The sequence below is a fragment of the Poeciliopsis prolifica genome, unplaced genomic scaffold (genome assembly GCF_027474105.1).
Source record: "Poeciliopsis prolifica strain line A6 unplaced genomic scaffold, Auburn_PproV2 SCAFFOLD009, whole genome shotgun sequence".
NCBI classification, from domain to species: domain Eukaryota; kingdom Metazoa; phylum Chordata; class Actinopteri; order Cyprinodontiformes; family Poeciliidae; genus Poeciliopsis; species Poeciliopsis prolifica.
This window is the reverse complement of record NW_026562384.1, coordinates 1,277,568-1,294,966: the sequence shown is the minus strand read 5'-3', so window position 1 is coordinate 1,294,966 and position 17,399 is coordinate 1,277,568. Positions and strand designations below refer to the sequence as shown.

The following is a 17,399-nucleotide window of genomic DNA, read 5'->3' as shown; positions in this document are numbered from 1 at the left end:
GAGTAGAGGGTCTGTGGTGCTCAGGGCCGGATTCTTTGTTCAAAAACCAAAAAATTGATAACATAAACCAAATCAGTTTTAAAATGGTTCATCAGACAACCTGGTCTTTCTTCCGGAACAATCTCAGCCCTTAAACCTAAACCGAAATCTTTTGGTGTAAACTGAGGAGAGGAGAGCAAAAAAGAGGACCCAGGATCTAAATGTGCAAAAAGGAATGACAATCTGTTTGTTCTCCAACTTTGTGAAATGTCATGGGTAATCAAGTAATGATCATATTGTTGTTGGAATCTCCTCATATATTAGGGAGCAATATTTGTGTAAGATTACTGGAATAAAATATGAAGCTATTTTAGATGACTATTTTTTTTAAATCAGGGATGCTAACAGCTTCATCGTTCATTCGAAAAGTTTTATGTATTCATTTAGAAATATTGCAAATCTGCTTTTGTGAAGTCTCAATGTTTGCATAAACTGCTCATCGCCAACATTTAAGACATTTGAAATTGAAATCTAAACATTGACTTTGTATTTTATGCATTTATTTTATACCAATTTTTTGTTTTGTTTTTAAATAATTCATTTTTTTGTTTTGTTTTTAAAAATGTTGCTGTTATTTTTTTCAACAGATTCATTTTCTTCAGCTGTACGCTTCATCTACATTCGGTTTCATAAAAAAAAAAAAAAGATGCATGAAACCCTTTTCTGGCCCTTTCCAACAGCAGCAACCACAGATGATTTTCAGTTGCGCACTCTGGAAAATAAAACCCAAATGCATTTTCTCAATAACTGCTGCAGCTGCTTGGCCTTGCACAAACCTATATGCACGGCTGTGAGAAGTTTCTAGTTTCGTTTCTGGCACCGGGCGCGTTAGAAAAAAGGGCTGCGGTGGGTACGTGTGAGAGGAGGGAGAATTGAGGAAGCGAAAATGAAATCCAGTTCAAAGATCGTCTATGTATATGATGATGGCTAAAGCCGGTTGAAATAAATATATGTATTTTTTATTAAAGTAAAAGATTTCCTTTGCTTGTATTTTTTGACAATTTATGCTTAAAACATGTAAATAAGATTTCGGAGAGCCCTTTGAGCAGAGCACGAATGTTCCCGGGAAGACATTTTCGACTTCGACGGCGACAACAACAGCGGAGATATAAATCGGAGTGAGCGCTCTTCGTACGTTTCTGGGGAGCGCGCAAAGGATCTTCCGCGACTCCGCTCGAGACCGAGCTGAAGCGAGAGCACGAGAGCTTGCAGGGGGATTTCCAGCACGCGCCCTGACTTCCCGAAGCAGTCGTTGTTTTGCTTTCGGTCTGAATGCAGAAACAGAAATAAACCACCGACACCATCTTTCTTTTTTTTTTTCTATATGCATTTTAAAGCGTCGAAGCCGCGCCGTTGTCCACCTCGAGCCCTGGGTTTTATTCTCCGACAGCGGCGCTGAGGAGCCACAGGCCGTCCAAACTGAGACGGTAACTGTTTTTATTTCCGCATATTAAAAGCCGTTGGGCTGCGTACACACAGTCACACGCAGCGACTTCCTACGGGACGACATGACAGCTCCTTAGCTCGCGCTGTAAGTGAAAGTACCCCAGTAGTTTTTGAGTCTTCGTTCGCCGGCGAGGTACTGGGTTTATTTTCACTTTTGGCTTCGTTGTTTTTGGGTCAGCTCGCTGGCAGGCAGCAGACAAACAGCGCGCTAAACTTTTGACCTCCGCTGCTAAATTCAACTTTACTTCAATAAACGTGTCCACAACCGCACAGAGCTGGCGCTCGGACAGCTAGCGTGTGCTGTAACTTTGAACACATTATGACTTAAATGCCCTTGTTTTTATGTCAGTTTTCCGTATCTAATTGTGTGTTGTTGTTTTTTTTGTTTACAGAGTTTGAGCTATGAGAAATAAAATGACTCTTGAATAGTAATAGCGTTATTTGCGAGAGCACCATGTTGGATTTCGCTTCGTTATTGCCAGGTTATTATATTTTCTGTGTGTTATATCCGTTGCCTGGGAGGAGAGCAGAACCTGATGGTGTGTTTTAGCCGCAGTGGAACAAAGGTCGTTTCAGCAGAGTTAAAATTTTACTAAAACATCTGAGAGTTTGTAGAAGTGTGTCTCACATGTTTGACCAGAAAGGAAAGTGATGCACAATAATTGTAAGTGTTAAAACCAATAAGGATCAGAGTAACACACACATACACACACTGGGGGGACTCAGCTGGATGTTCCAGGCCTGCTGCTGGTTAAAACAGCCTGGTGTGGAGCCATGTTACCTGGTTTGACCTTTTAGGGAGCTGTCTGTTATCAGAAGTGCCACATTAATGTGCAGCTGGGATCACTGGGGCCTGCTGGACTTTGATCATGTCGGGAACCATCATGAGCTTCAGGCCGGGGGAAATTGTCCTCCTCTGTTTTTTTTTTTAAGGAAACATTCTACATTTGTCGAATTGCCGCTTGAATTTTTGCCCAGCTTCCTGTTTTATTAGTTCCAAATATTATTATTATTATTTTTTTCTAGAACCAGATTTTCATTAACAAAAGTTTAAACCTGAGTCAAGTTTTATTTCTTTATTTAACATCTCTCATTTCCAAACTAAATGAAACAGAAATATGTATATTGTTCATCCATGTGACAAACTAGGTTTAGAAATAACATCTTTTGTTGTGAATCAGTAATTTGAAATGCACTGATGAGGATTCTTCTGGCCGTCATTGATTTGTGGTTTTCTTTTAGGTGAGCAGCCAGCTCTGATTGTGACCAGTTCCAATATTTGATGGGGGGAAAACAAAAAGTGTTCCAGGCTTTTTGAAATAAGTTATAGCTTTGGATCAAACAGGGAATGACAGGATTGCAAGATTACCCCTGTTTATACACTTAAACAGGCATTTAGAGCTACTTAAAGGACGATTAGCTGAGTTATAATCTCTGCCTGATTTAATTGATGCACCCCCAGTAATAATCATGGTACGCTGTCTCACTATTTGAGAAGAATAATTTAGATTTCGGTCAGTTCCAGCTGCCGCCTGTTAATACCTGTCATTGTTTGTGTCTCTTAGGTCACCATGCCTGTAGAAAGGATGAGGATGCGGCCGTGGCTGGAGGAACAGATCAACTCTTGTCAGATCCCAGGACTGAAATGGGTCAACAAAGTGAGTTGGTGTTTTTAATATTCTGGCGTCGACTCCATTCTGCGAAGTAAGATGCTGACAGGCCGCATTCATTTTCAGGAAAAGAGAATCTTCCAGATCCCGTGGATGCATGCGGCGCGTCACGGCTGGGACCTGGAGAAAGACGCGCCGCTCTTCATGCGATGGGCCATACACACTGGTAACTGGAGCACACTCTCACTGCTTCTCCTTTCCTGTGGCTTTCAGTCTCATGTCTGACCAAACAGCGATCTTAATTTTCTGCCACAAATCTGAGAAACTTTACGGTTAGGCAATGCTTATTGGTTTAGAAAAAAAAAACAAAGTAAAAGCCAATCAGTTTTCGACTCCAAACTGTGGAGGGAGGAGTCTCCTTCAGGCTTTAGTTTCGCAAGAGTGAAATGGGTTTTCTACTTGGACCTGAAAAGAATAGAATACACTTTTCAGTGCTTTCTGGCTCTGGTTAAGCAAGGAATGAGAAAAAAAAGGATTTTGGAAAATGGATTTTTGCTTCCAGACTTTATATTTTGAAAAATGAACTGAGTTTTTCCATTTAAATGCCACAAATGAATAAGGTTCTCTTCACATTCTTTTTTAATCCAAAATACCCTTACATGACCTTGCAGAAGTATTTCTTACCCTAGAAACTTTTCAGAATTTGTCAAATTATCATCTTAAGCATCCTTGTGTTCAGGGCCAGAGGTACAGGTATTAGGGGCGGAGGCATGGGAAACGTTTTGATGTCCTATTAACTAAAGAAAAGTTGTTTCATTAATGCAAATTACAATAAATTAAGTTTGGCCTATGCATAAACCAGGTATGAACTGGTGATACCAGCTGGTGATGATAGGTGTAACACGTCACTTGGCCAGTTGCTCCATTTTGTTCCCAAATAAAAAAATAGAAATATTTTCACTTCATTTTCAAATACATGAGTATTGATTCTACTCATAAAAATCCTAAAAACATTATTACAGCTCATCTCATGTAGGCCTATGATTGTTACATAAAGTAGAATTTTTGCAAAGCATGCATTAATTATATAAAAAATTAAAAAAATGAAAATCTGTCTTCACACCCCAAAAATTACAGCCCTGGGTTACTGCCCATGTAAAACATTTTCTAAAGTCCAACCCAGTGTGTTTTATTTAGATATAACAGAAATAGACAGTGCAACACCCTGTGCACTCAATGAAATACTGTGGCTTTGACGCTTTTCATCGCACTATTAAATCAGAAGTTCTACATGCACGCCACACTTTTCAGGTTTATTTCAGAAAACAATAAATGCTGTGAATCGTATATTTTTTCTTCTTCTAATTTGACAAGTTCTGTCCTCACCTGGCACATAAAATCCCACTGAATATATGTTCCTTTGGTTTTAACGTAATAATATGACAAATTTTATCATAAAATGAGAAGTATTCAAAGTGTTCTGGACACACAATGTTGTAGTTGCATCCTTTTCACGTTGAAATAATAATAAAAAAAGAAACTCAAGCTAACCCTGCTATAATAATAAACACACTAATTCATTCTTTGGTATTTCTCTTAATGTCCGTCTGCAGGTAAATATCAGCCCGGCGTGGACCGGCCCGACCCAAAGACCTGGAAGGCCAACTTCCGCTGCGCCATGAACAGCCTGCCTGACATCGAGGAGGTGAAGGACAAAAGTATCAAGAAAGGAACCAACGCCTTCAGAGTGTACAAGATGCTCTCGTCCACAGAGAGGAGCTTGAAGAAAGGTGAGCTGCGCTCGTTCCTCCTCTGCTGTTTTACTCCTGGATTTGACTCAAAACATGTTTTCTGAATCCTCCCTCTGATCTGTGTCTCCTCGCAGGAAAGAAGAAGGCTGACAAGGAGGGAAAGTCCAAAGGAAGCAAAGAGGTAGGAAAACCTTTGGGTCTTTTGATCCTCACTCTTTGTAAACTTTAACCCAGGCCTGATAATAAACTGGTCTTCACAGTCCAGTTTGGCGGCATTGCCGAAATGCCTTACCTATGAGGCGTTTTGCATTGCCTCAACTCCTGCCAATACGGAGAAAAACGCTTCTGGAAAGCTTCGTCAGGTCAGAGTGAAGAGGGTGGAGTGAAGGAGGGAACGGCTGAGTTGGAACAATCAGGTCTCCTTCCTGTTCCCACATGATGCAGAATTGCTCTGTGTTGGATCAGATAAGAGAGTAGCTCACAGTGGGAGGGATCGAGTGCTCTCTCTGGGTGGGTGATGGTCGAGGCATGCCTGCTTTGTTGTTGCAGCTCCCAACTGGAGGTGCAAAAATCCAGCTGTTCCTCCTGCAGATGCAGGTCTCAAAATGTGTTGAGTGGAATCACTGGAGAGGTGTCTGGAAGTCGTCCGTGTTCATCGCTGCAGTCGGAGAATATTACAGTCTGCAGCACAGTACCGGCTCAAAATAAACTTCACTTTTATATTTACATTTTATGTCATACGCTGAGTGCAAAACACATTCTCAAAGATCAAAGATAAGTAAAGTCTTCCATTGGAACAGGAAAATATCAACAAAAAAACAACAAATAAATTGAATTATTTTGTCTGGAAGCAAAATTGTCCTTCATAAAAATGGCTGCTTGAGATCAAAGCAACCGACTATAGAGTTCTGTCATCCAGTTTTTAGTTGAAAAAGAGAAAAATGAGAAATGCAAATGGAAATTATTGTGCTAGTTTTCACTTATTATGCGATTAATTGATTTGGTGCTTATTGTGTCAGGCCTAGATACACACCGATTGCAATTTACTGGCCGATTCCCGATATTTGTGTTGCATTAGTTGTTGTACTCCTACTTGCAGAAGTGAAAATTGTGTATTGGTGTATTTAAATGGGCTGTACAGGTACAGAGTTATCATATACATTTATAATTCAGAACATTTATGTCTGCTTTTAAAAAAACAAACAAGAATCTTTTTTTAGTCAATTCAGCACTGTTTTTCTATGTTGGATCGGTATCAGCTGATGCTAAACCTCAGATACTGGTATCTATATCAGATAAAAGCGGATCAGTGCATTGCATCTTTATATGCTGCATTTTTCAGTTATGTTTAGCTCCATCCAACCTCTCCTCTTCCTTTGCCCCTCAGGGAGCCGCTCTGTCTCCAAATACGACTTTTTCTGAAGCCCACCCCGGACCCGTCGACTGTTCCAAGCAGCTCGCGCTCAAAGTAGAGGCCCGGGACCTCATAGTGACCAACAGTGGATCAGGTACTGTCAGTGTGTTTTGTGTCGCCCTGCACCACAGGAGTGCGCCGGACTCCCTCTTGTTTACGCTCTGTGTGTGTGTGTGTGACCCGCAGCGCTCCACAGTCCGGCCGGGGACCACCTGGTCCACTGCGAGCAGCTGCCGGACGTGTGCCAGACCATCGAGGTGACCACTGAGAACGAGGAGCAGACCGTTAGCTCCTCCCACTCGTACCCACTGCAGATCTCTCCTGTATCTTCATGCTGTGGTGAGATACCACACACACAAACACATCCTCTTAACCACAGCATGTTACGAGGAACAAAAAAAGCCTAAATAATGCACCTACGGGCTCCTGACCACATGGGAACCTCTTTTACATCATTGTGGTTTCAATACAGAGGATTGGCTTTCCTCAACTCTGTATCTGATCGGCTGTTTCTGTTCTTCCTGAGCAGTCAAAAAACAAACCCTGTGGTTCAGATGCTAAACGGTTAGCATCAGTCTGCCCAAACCAGCTGGATGGGTGAAAATAGAGGGATAGGCCTCGTTATCAACCCAACAACTTCCAGAACATTTTGGTAGTTTATTTATTTTTTAATCTCTGGTTATATAAAAGCAGATAACTGCTCCTCTTTTCCAGCTACTAGCTGGTTTATCTCATGTGTTTGTGACCCGTCATTCAGGCCAAGCTCGATCTATGGGTGTCAGCTCTGCTTGCTTGTGTGTGTTTATATGCACAGCTAACATTCAGAGTTGTGTGTAGCAGCAGTGTGTGCGCTTGTGTGTGTTGGGGCCGGGGGATGGGGAGTAATTGTCAGGCCTGCATGTGTGGTTTTACCTCCGTTTTCCTGTCTTCTCTGACTGCAGGCAGCGACACAGAGAGCGACACAGAAGACAACAAAGAGGTGGGTCTGACACTTAACGCACGCACGCATGCACACACACACACACACACACACACACACACACACACACACACACACACACACACACACACACACACACACACACACACACACACACACACACACACACACACACACACACACACACACACACCAAAGAGCGCTGAATGAATCAGCAGCTGGACCAGTTTTCAGATAAACAGGTTTTTACCTGCTCAAAAAGGGTGTGTGTGTGTGTGTGTGTGTGTGTATGCATCATGAGGTTTAGGAGCCTTGGCCCTGACTGTGATGAGAGTTTGTGGTGCATCTCAGAATCTCAAACAACTGTTTTATTATTACGTGTTGAGTTAGGTGTGTGTGTGTTGCTTCCTGTAAGGTTGCAAAAGAGTGAGAAAAGGGAGGGCTCTGTCAGGAACCTTTGCAGTCAAACATTAACAGTTTGATCTCCGCTTGTCCTTTTGTCTCTCACCACATGCTAACAAGCTGTTCTGTCCTGAGCCGCAACACAGGAATTCACCTGCACTTCCACGCAGAGGAGATGCTCTTTTAGCTCATTTCACACACACTACTGATGGCTAAATATTTACACAGAGTCACACGTCGATTCAACAGCAAGGACTGTTTAGCTGCTTTATGTGTGATGTTGCAATAGTATTACCACACCTTGGACTTTCCTGCATTATGTTTCAGCACATTTCAGTGGGACAAAACAAGCTGGCATTTTATGAGGAAATAAACACATATCTAAAAAGTGTACTTGGCCCTCTCTACTTTAATACAGCAAACTAAAATTCAGCACAGTCATGTATCCCCAGCTTTTATCATCTCACAGATAGGCTTGTCAGAATAACGCATTTTGCAATATTGTCATTTTTTGATACTATGTTCAACTTTCACAGTGATGGTGATATATTAATGCGAGTGCAACGTCTCAGAGATCAAACAACTTTAATTTCTAAAGAAACCTTTAACACTGGAACTGACAAACAGCTTAAACATCCAAAATAAATGAATAAAGCAGCTGAAACAAGATTATGAAGTCTCCATTACCAAAAGTGATTTTCAAAATATATCATTCAGCTTTGACAGGAAAACAGGCAAAAGGGGCAGGTAATGCAAACCACCACCTTGGTACTGGGTGCCAAATGCTTCTCAAAATGGTGGCTTTTCAACAGTGTTGAAGGGGAGCATGTCTTTGACAATTGATAAATAATTTTAATTAATCATGCGATTATTTGATGTATTGCTTATTGTGACAGACTAACTCACAGAGAAAGATTCAGTCCAAACTTACAGCAGACATCCCCCTCCTTTGTTGGGACTTTTCAAATTTGTGAGTGGCAAAGGAATGCTCTCCCAGGGGAGGTTAGTTACATGTTAATCATCCTACATGAGAAACTGATCTTATCTACCAATTTTATCTGTCTATACAAAGGTCTGTAAATCAGCCACTGTCCCCCTTTGTTCTGCTGTGAGAGAGTTGACCTGCCCACCAGGTCAGGTCTGAACGTATCTGGTTAACAATACTCACCTCACCCTAACTTGTCGCTATATTTAGCAAAGTTTCAGACAAAAAATTGGCATCGGCCAAAGTTGGAGGGTGTAATTGATGCACCCTTGCTACGGTTCAAATGAGACCAAATCTAACTTCAGTGTGCAAAATGCTAATCATGGAAGCAAACTTGGACCATTAACACTATTCCCACAGTAAGTCTTGATAGAATACACTTCATTTATAAAATTAACTTTGAAAACCACGTTATGGTGCTACTTAACAATAATAGAGGACTTTTTATTCCTTCCTGTAAAGACTCCTTACAATACATGATAAAATGTGAAAAAGTCCAAGGCTGATGAACACTTTGCTATGCAGCTCAGCCCCAGGTTCACTTCAGTTTGCATCAGAAATTGTCCACGATGTGTAGGTCATTTTTTTTAATGATCCTCCTTCTTCTCCTTGTTCCCACCGACAGGCTCTCGGTCAGACGTGGAAGAAGGAATACCAGTCGGTCCTCAGAATCCCGCCGTGCTCTCTCCCCGGCATGGCTTCGTTCGTCAACCCGAGCAAACCCAACTTCCGGGTCACCAGCCTGAAGGACCCTTCGCCCCTCATCAGCTACCACATCGACAGTTGGACGCCGGCCTGCGGCCAGAACTCTCACACGCCCCCGTCGAGCAGCCACGCTCACGAGGTGCGTGCAAGCGTCATTAGGAAAACCTCGGACGTCACTTCCTCCTGACCCCTGACCTCGGATGAAGGGGATAGGGGGAAGAACAGTCGCTTCTGGAGAACATGTTGGCTACGTCGGAGCCTAAAACACCTGTGTGGATCTTCAGTTCTCTTAGTTTTCCCTTTCGGCCGACTGAAGCTTAGCTGGATGTATCGGTCCGCCAAGCGGTGAGCATTTGACCGTCACCTTGGGGGCCGGGTTTACAATCTGCAGACCACTTCCACCCGAGTGGGGACATGAGGACCATACCGACGCCCTCCGTGTGCCACCGGTGGAACATTTATGTGCAGCTTAAGTAGCTTTACACACCTTTTTAGTAGTGAAAGGTTCTCCACGTTTTTAAGACTTCGGCTTACCAAAGATTAGTTTAATTCAGTCCGTTAGTTTCTACAACCTAAATGTAGATGCAGCCTGTTTGCAATCATGTTCCTTAACGCCACGTTTAACCAAAGCAAGCACCTATCTACCAAGTTAAATGCTTTGCTGGAGACACATGGAACCGGTATGTGGCGTCAACATCCCAATCAGTTCAGGTCAGCAGATTAATTATCATCTATTTATACTCTCAATCACTGGCCCCACAGTGGACAGCAGCCCGCGTGGATCTGGCTCCTCAGGACACTGGACTCGCCATTACTACAGCGGGGGGACTAACACCGTCCTCCTGGTGTCCACAATGTACATAACTCTATAGTATGTGGGTTTTTGATTGCTTTAGCACCTTACAGGCAGCGCACTGGTTGGCGTGTGTGTGTTTGCGTGTGTGTTTGTGAGTCTTGAGAGAAACGGGGAGCAACGCTTTACTTGCAGATATGTGCCTTTTGATGTGCCCGATTCAAAGTAGGCATGGGCCTGTATGAGATTCTTAATCCTGATACAATGAGATCCTAAAATTTTGACAAAATAGAGGAATGACATGAGTTATGTTCAATATTATTTGAACCATTTTACTTCAGGCACCAAGAAGTTTGTTTCTGGTGGAAAATAAGATGGAACATAATAAAAACATGAAATGAAAACTTGACTCTGGTGACCGGCCCATGCTTACTTGAAGCTAGCTGTGCTTTAGCCTGCTAGTGGCAAACTCTACACCTCAGAAAGTCGCTCTTGTGCCTTTTTATAAATAAGATATGCATATGAATTTATTTCTTTGATTTTAATCCTCCCTGGGGGGAGGGGCAGTTTAATTTGAGCGCACAAATCTCCCATTTGCCCTGCACAGAGACTGAGCTGCACTGACAAAGCAGAAAGTACTCAGGAGTCATCGGCCCTGCTATGAGGAAACAGGATCCATTAAGGGTTGCTAACAGCTAGCAGGCTAAAGCGCAGCCAACAGGAAGACGGTGGAGCCACTGTGGGAACCAAACCCCCTCCCTCCAGAGTGTAACACTGGATTCACTAAGTCGTCATGGTGATTTTATTATTTTTTTTAAATATAAAGACTCACTGGATCAAAGGGGGTTGTTGCTTGCTTTACTGCAAAAATCTTTTCATACTTGTGCCTTTTTTTATTATTGTTATTACTCAATGACGGAAAAAGCTCGTTTCAGTCTGTAGATGCAGCTCGTGAATCCTGCCTGCATTATGTAATATTTAAAGCAAATTCTGCTAATAACTGAACTGAGAGCCGTCTGCTTTTTTTAAATTGTTTTTTTTTTTGTTTTGTTTGTTTTTGGAATCAGTTTAGCTATTTCAAGTGGACGCAGAAACGCACACAAGGTGTTTCCTGGTATTTAAAATGGGAATTAAAAAATGAGGAAATTGCTGGTCAGAAGAGCTGGCGTTAACAACAAAACTGTCTGAATGTCCACCGACTTGCATTGCCTTAACGGTAGCCTCGCAGCAACATCCTGCGTGCGCTTTTCCACAGATTTAGTTTCTTCCGCTTTATGTGGGTTAGAGACGAGCAGTGAAAGCTGACGGGTGTTTCTGTTGTCCAGAGTAATTTAGAGCCATTTAATCTCTTATCAGGAAGGAGTTGTCCTTCTTTATTTTCGGCAGCACACTCTCTTAGAGGATTATGTAACTATTTAGCTGAAAGGAAAAAAAAACAAACTACCATGAAAAAAAAAACAAATTACATTTGCTCTGCTTTTCATCCCGCCATCCGTCTGTAATGTTGTGAAATCTACATGTGAATCAACATGTTCAACTGAAAATAAAGTGTTTTTGTATTTATTCTGCGTTCGGTTGGATTTTTATGACCGTCACAACAGGGTTGGATTGCACTCATTTGTTTCATCTAGTATAGGCAGAAAGAGCAGAGTCCAGTTCTTTTTTCTTTTATAGCTGCTGAGCCTCAGAGAGCTCGTATATCTGTGGCTGTTAAGATAAAGGCAAAGTGACGGCTAGAGACTTTTTTGTTGGGAAACTGACCATTACTGCGGCTTGGGCTGGGACTCGACTTTGAGATAAGGATTAAAGGTTTTGCTGCTGAACTGTGCAAGTTAGCACCTGTAATGACTGAAACTGGATTAACCGGTATGAGTGGTTCAGGTATTTGTCAGATGAGGCCTCACTCTGCACACACACGCACACACACACACACACGCGCACACACACACACACACACACACACACACACACACACACACAGTCGCTTCATTCAGTTTATCCAGAGCTCTAACGTCTGTTTCAGTTTCAGTTGCTTTTCTCGGTTCTCACTCTGCTTCCTGTTTTTCTCAGGCCCCAGCGGATGGCTGGCCGGTTGCCTTGACAACTGCTAACCATATGCCATTAGTCATAGTAAACAGTCTCAGTTTGTCCACTTTTTTGTTGTTGTTTTCTTTAGGATATATGTCAAGCCCTTAATCTGGACTTCCAGAAGCATTGGCAGAATCTTGAAGTGTGCTCACTTGAACGTGTAGTCGATAGGAAAACCTTTTCATTTTCCTTCCTCCTAAGTTAAAACGGTTGTTTTGTTTGTTTCAATATTGGCATCTTTTTATAGAATGTCGCCATATTTACAAACATGTTTAAATGTTGCTTAAAAAAGAGGAAGAAACATCAAAACATAACTTTAAGGTACAAACAAAGTTAGTGCAATACAGCAAGCAGATGAAACAGGCATTTTAAAAAAAGGTGCTACACTGCTGCCATCTAATGTCCAGATTTAGAATTACAACCACTGGCCTACCATTACAATATCCAAGGTGTTCAGAAAGGTCGGTATGTTTAGGAAAAATCTCAAATTTATAGACACCATCCTGCTGGCTTCACCCGTGGTTCTCCACCCCATTCCACAATTTAAGTAAAAATACATGAAGTACATTTGTAAATCTTTCATCGGATATTTTCATGGGTAGTTTTCTAGCTGATCATTGAGCTTTAAAAAGATCCAGATTCTGATCTTGGCTTATACAAGTTTCTATTTTGAGTCTGAAAGGTTGCCAAATATAAAGCAATCAGTCAGTCAATGGCAGAGTGAAGGGGGTCAGTCACTGATTTTCAGTTCTCTGTGGAGACAGAAAAGATGGGTGGATATCAATGTTTCTCTCTCAACCAAATGAGTTTATGTTGGTCTCAACAGTCCACAGGACTTGGTTCCAGGGATCTTGTCCTCAGTCTGCTTGTCTTCAGCAGAGCGATTTGACGCAGTGTGTAGTGTATGGTCGAAACAGTGACGGACTCATTCTCTCGCTATTGCAGCATGCAGCAAACAGAAATCATTTTGGTGATTCTGACCAAAATCACCAAACGAGCCTAAAACAAAGAGACGTTTGTTCTGATTTGAAAATGTGTTTTTATTCATATATTTAGAGTATGTAAACTTCTGGTTTCAACTATAAGTAACTAGAATGTTAATCTGTCCCTTTAGACAATATTTAGTGAGTCGCCACTATATAATGATTTGTCATGGTTCCATTTGCTCATAAGGAAGCAAACCTGATTCTTTAGTTTTCATCCAGTTTCTGTAGAGTCAGCTGTCTTCATCGCTGTCCTTCTCTGTTCTGTTGCTGCAGAAGAAAAGAAGAAAGAAAAACTCTGGCTCTCATTACAAAGCTAAAGTAATGTCTGCCTTCAGGGTTTTCCTCTAGCTATGTTTTAATAGTGCACATTTTCAAACCAATTTGCAGTAATTTAAGCTGTTCCAACCACATTAACAAGGAAAAGACGTGAAGCTATTACTGCTGATCTAAATTGGCTTTACACCACGCCGACAGGACTGTATATTTCTCATGTCTCAACAGGAGAGTACTGGAGCAGATTCCTGTTTTCACATTTGCTTTGTTTAGTCCATCCTGGAGTCTTACAAGCAAATCGTGTCAGGACTTTTCACATTTATTCACAAACAAAACCCAGAAGACGATCAGAGTGGCTTGTGGCTCCAGAGGTGGATAAGAAGAAAAATTATTGAGGGATTTATTTAATAAAAAAATTGCCTTATTATAATCTAATACAAGCCCATATATAACCTAACATTTTTCAAAGATTGCAAAAATATCGATTCAGGTAATTTAATCATTTCTTATTTAATAAGGTTACTTCACTGCTGCCCAGTCAGGTTTTGATTCCCATGTTTGTTTTGATCAAGACAAACTGTCAACGTTGGTGAGATCGTCAGATATGCTCAGACAAAGACTAATTTTGACACGATTCAAAACAAGCAAAGTTCTCATGTGGGGTTCCTCAAGGCTCTGTTCTCAGGCCACTTTTATTTCTTTAGCTTCATGATTCCTCTACTTCAAATTATGGAGCATCACAACATCTCTTAATGTCTGTATGCTGATGATGCACAACTTTGGAGGTTAACACTGCTGACATTGTTATAATTTACTGCAGCTTATTAGTTCATTTTGGTCATATCTTAAATATGGATTTAAAATTTGGATGCTTGCATTTTTTTCCATTCCTGTCTGAAAACATTTCTGGTTTTAATGTTGTTTTCATTAGTTCTTCAGTGTAAAATGTGAACCGTACACATGAAACGACACTATTCAGATAAACTTACATCACCGTGTCTAGTGTTAGATGCTCTTTGTAAATTCAGTTTTCTGTAAAGTTTTGTTTGAAAAGCAAGCTGACAAACACACACATAAGATGGAGTGAGAATTCCCTTTTAAAACTTATTCTGTATGTTTTTGTTCCTTTTATTTTGGTCCAAGAAGGAATAGTATATTTTTTAAGTCCTGTTTCTCTTTTGGTGACTGATTGGTGGAGCTTTGTTTGTTAAATGAAGTTTTTCGGGAGCCTGATGAAGATGTGCTGGTCTGGGATATTTTTTTTTTTACGATGTATAATGAAAGCATATTTATTATTTATACCTTTTTTCTGAAAGCCTTGATTTCAACAGACAGGACACGATTGAAGCAAAGATACATCTGTTGAATGCAATTTTAACAGATTCTATTCCTTTTGATATATAAACATATTTTCTTTTTTTTTTTTTTTTAACTTTCATCTGCAGTGTGCTGTTTTCCCCCACTAGCTGAAAAAATATCTTGGAAGTAAAACAGTAATAATGTTTTACCCTCTCAATGCTGAGTGTCCTCCTTATGACCAGCAGAGGGCACTGTTACTCCATTTACTAGCAGAGCCACACGTCCTTTTTTTAATCGTTTGCTTTTGCTCTCTCTCTTTCAACATATCTGCTGTAAACATGCATTATCTGACTTTAAACTCCCACACGTTGTGTTTTTCAGAGCATAACTAAGCAATTCTCATCGTTGATGTGTATTATTCATATTAAAGTCTGTTTTATTTTGCACAGAAACGTTCAGTCTGCTGTGATTCAGAAACAGTTGTTCACATTGCACATTTTTAAGATGCATGTTGATGAAACCTGAAAACTCTGCAAGTCTCTGTCAGAAAACTTCAGGAGAAAAACTCAAACAATAGATGACCCGTATCCATTTCTACGTGGAAGCTCTTTGGTTTTTTCCCAGAGCGGAGCATCCTTGGACTACACCACTGCATTGCAGCGAAGGTGTTGCGCTGCGAGAAATCTGTGCCGTCGTTTGGAAAAGAAAGGTGGAAATGTCACTAATTGACCCCTGCGGTGGTGACTCCACTGAAGCTGTGTTGCACCAAAAAAAACCCCACACACACACAATTTAGGAAATAACCAGGTATGGTGAGTCACCGGCCAGCGAAGCCTGGTGTAAAAAGCCTGACTCAGAGGGAGACAGTGTGACACAGATGGGTGAGAGAAAAGTGAAACACAGGAGGAGGAAGGGGAGGAAGGGGAGGAAGACAGGGCGCTGAGGGGGAGCGACGGTGGAAAACAGACGGGTAGATAGAAAGTGTCACCAAGGGGTGAGTTAAATGACATTAATGATGCTGCGTTGGTGTGAAGTGGCTGTGAATCTCAACAGTCTTCTTCTTGCTACTTGTTACCATGGTTGCTGCTGCTGCTGCTGCTGACATCCCGATTGCAGATAATGAAGTCAGGTGCAGTGTGTGTGTGTGCGTGTGTGTGTGTGTGTGTGTGTGTGTGTGTGTGTGTGTGTGTGTGTGTAAGAGGTGAAAGAATGCAGAAGACGGGACTTTGAAGGCAGATAACTGAACCTTAAACCACCAAGTTGTTAAACACACACACACACACACACACACACACACACACACACACACACACACACACACACACACACCCACACACACACACACACACACACACACCACACACACACACACACACACACCCACACACATACACACACACACACACACACACACACACACACACACACACACACACACACACACACACACACACACACCTACACAAATACGTGTTTTTATGACTTTATGACTTCCATTAATTTTCTACAGTCTAACTCTTATCATTACGTACCTAACTCCTAACTCTAAAACATAATTTCTCCTCATGGGGACCAAGAAAATGCCCCCACATTGAGCAGTGGTCCCCATAACTCCACATTGTAGACGCAGATAGGTCCCCACAAAGATATAAAAACCTGGTTCTTACACACACGACTTTCAACTTACAGCTGGTTTGTCCGGATGAATTCCTGTTGTTCCACTCACCTAATCTATGTTACTTGTACTTGATGAAAAGCAAAAATCAAATGGGAATAAAAAGGGAACTTTTGAAATTCTGCTGCAACACCAGTTGACTATAACAAGCTTAAATTCAAGAAAAAAACAAAAAAACAACAACCTTGCGGTCTTCATGTAGCAAAGTGAAGCTTGACGCTCATAAAGGTTGACTAAACTTCTGAGGAACACACACACACGCCGCGGTTAAGCTTCAAATGCACAAGTACACAGCGGCCTGCAGAGGTAAATAGTAATAAGCAGAGCAGCGAATCGATGGCCGTATGAATTAATGTCAGTTACCCTGGCAACCAGCTGCCTGTGAAATAAGAAAGCAGTGGATGAGGGGAAGGGAGGAGAGATGAAAGAGGGAACAGCTAGAGAACAGGACAAGAGAGAAATCAGGATATTTTCTCACTAAATAAGAGCAGAGCACAGATTTTTGTGCTGCTTTGGATTTATCAAGCATAGTTTTTTTCTTTTGCTCTGCTGTAGAGTTGCTACCCTGCAGAAATCATTTTTACAGGGTAGCAGTAAAACAAAGCCACAGTTTAACTGGAGGTGAACAGAAAACTGCAACCAACCAACAATCTTCAATCCAAACAGCATTTATAACATAGCAACTGCTGCATGTTTACTCTGGGTGTGAAATACTCTCAGGTTGAGTCACTTCAATCTAACAATCACATCAATTTACTTTAAAAAAATAAAATAAACGTCTGACTGTGGCCAAAGAGTGATTAGAGCAGCTTTATTTGTGTTGTCGCTCATTTAAATGTCGAACAAACAGAAGTGAGATCAGATTCATTCCACTTCACTTCATTACTGCAGGATATTTACTCTTCTCTTATGCATTTCTATATTTGTTCTCTTGCTGTGCTGTTTGCTCTATAATTTCTGATGCTGTGTAAGGAGTGTCGTTTTCTCGAAGGG

At 41.4% G+C, this 17,399-nt stretch overlaps 1 protein-coding gene across 4 annotated transcripts; it reads left to right on the top strand.

The window, feature by feature from the left end:
• Window positions 1-1,229: 1,229 nt before the first annotated feature.
• Window positions 1,230-11,648, top strand: irf2b (interferon regulatory factor 2b). 4 transcript variants are annotated; one of them, XM_055034524.1, is made up of 10 exons: window positions 1,556-1,570; window positions 2,728-2,958; window positions 3,051-3,143; window positions 3,222-3,321; window positions 4,709-4,885; window positions 4,981-5,027; window positions 6,234-6,354; window positions 6,447-6,599; window positions 7,202-7,239; window positions 9,213-11,648. In XM_055034524.1, exons 2-10 carry the CDS (start codon window positions 2,956-2,958, stop codon window positions 9,477-9,479), a joined length of 999 nt encoding a protein of 332 aa, XP_054890499.1. In that variant the 5' UTR covers window positions 1,556-1,570; window positions 2,728-2,955; the 3' UTR covers window positions 9,480-11,648. The 4 variants fall into 4 exon arrangements, with proteins under 4 accessions (XP_054890501.1, XP_054890500.1, XP_054890502.1 ...); XM_055034526.1 differs by lacking the exons at window positions 1,556-1,570; window positions 2,728-2,958 and adding an exon at window positions 1,230-1,466; XM_055034525.1 differs by lacking the exon at window positions 2,728-2,958 and having other exon boundaries at window positions 1,514-1,570.
• The last annotated feature ends 5,751 nt before the right edge of the window (window positions 11,649-17,399 follow it).

Excerpts from the sequence above, each read along its gene's own strand:
- irf2b (XM_055034524.1), top strand. Across the intron at positions 4,886-4,980 it reads AGAGAGGAGCTTGAAGAAAG|GAAAGAAGAAGGCTGACAAG; the intron begins GTGAGCTGCGCT and ends GTCTCCTCGCAG. Across the intron at positions 6,355-6,446 it reads AGTGACCAACAGTGGATCAG|CGCTCCACAGTCCGGCCGGG; the intron begins GTACTGTCAGTG and ends TGTGACCCGCAG.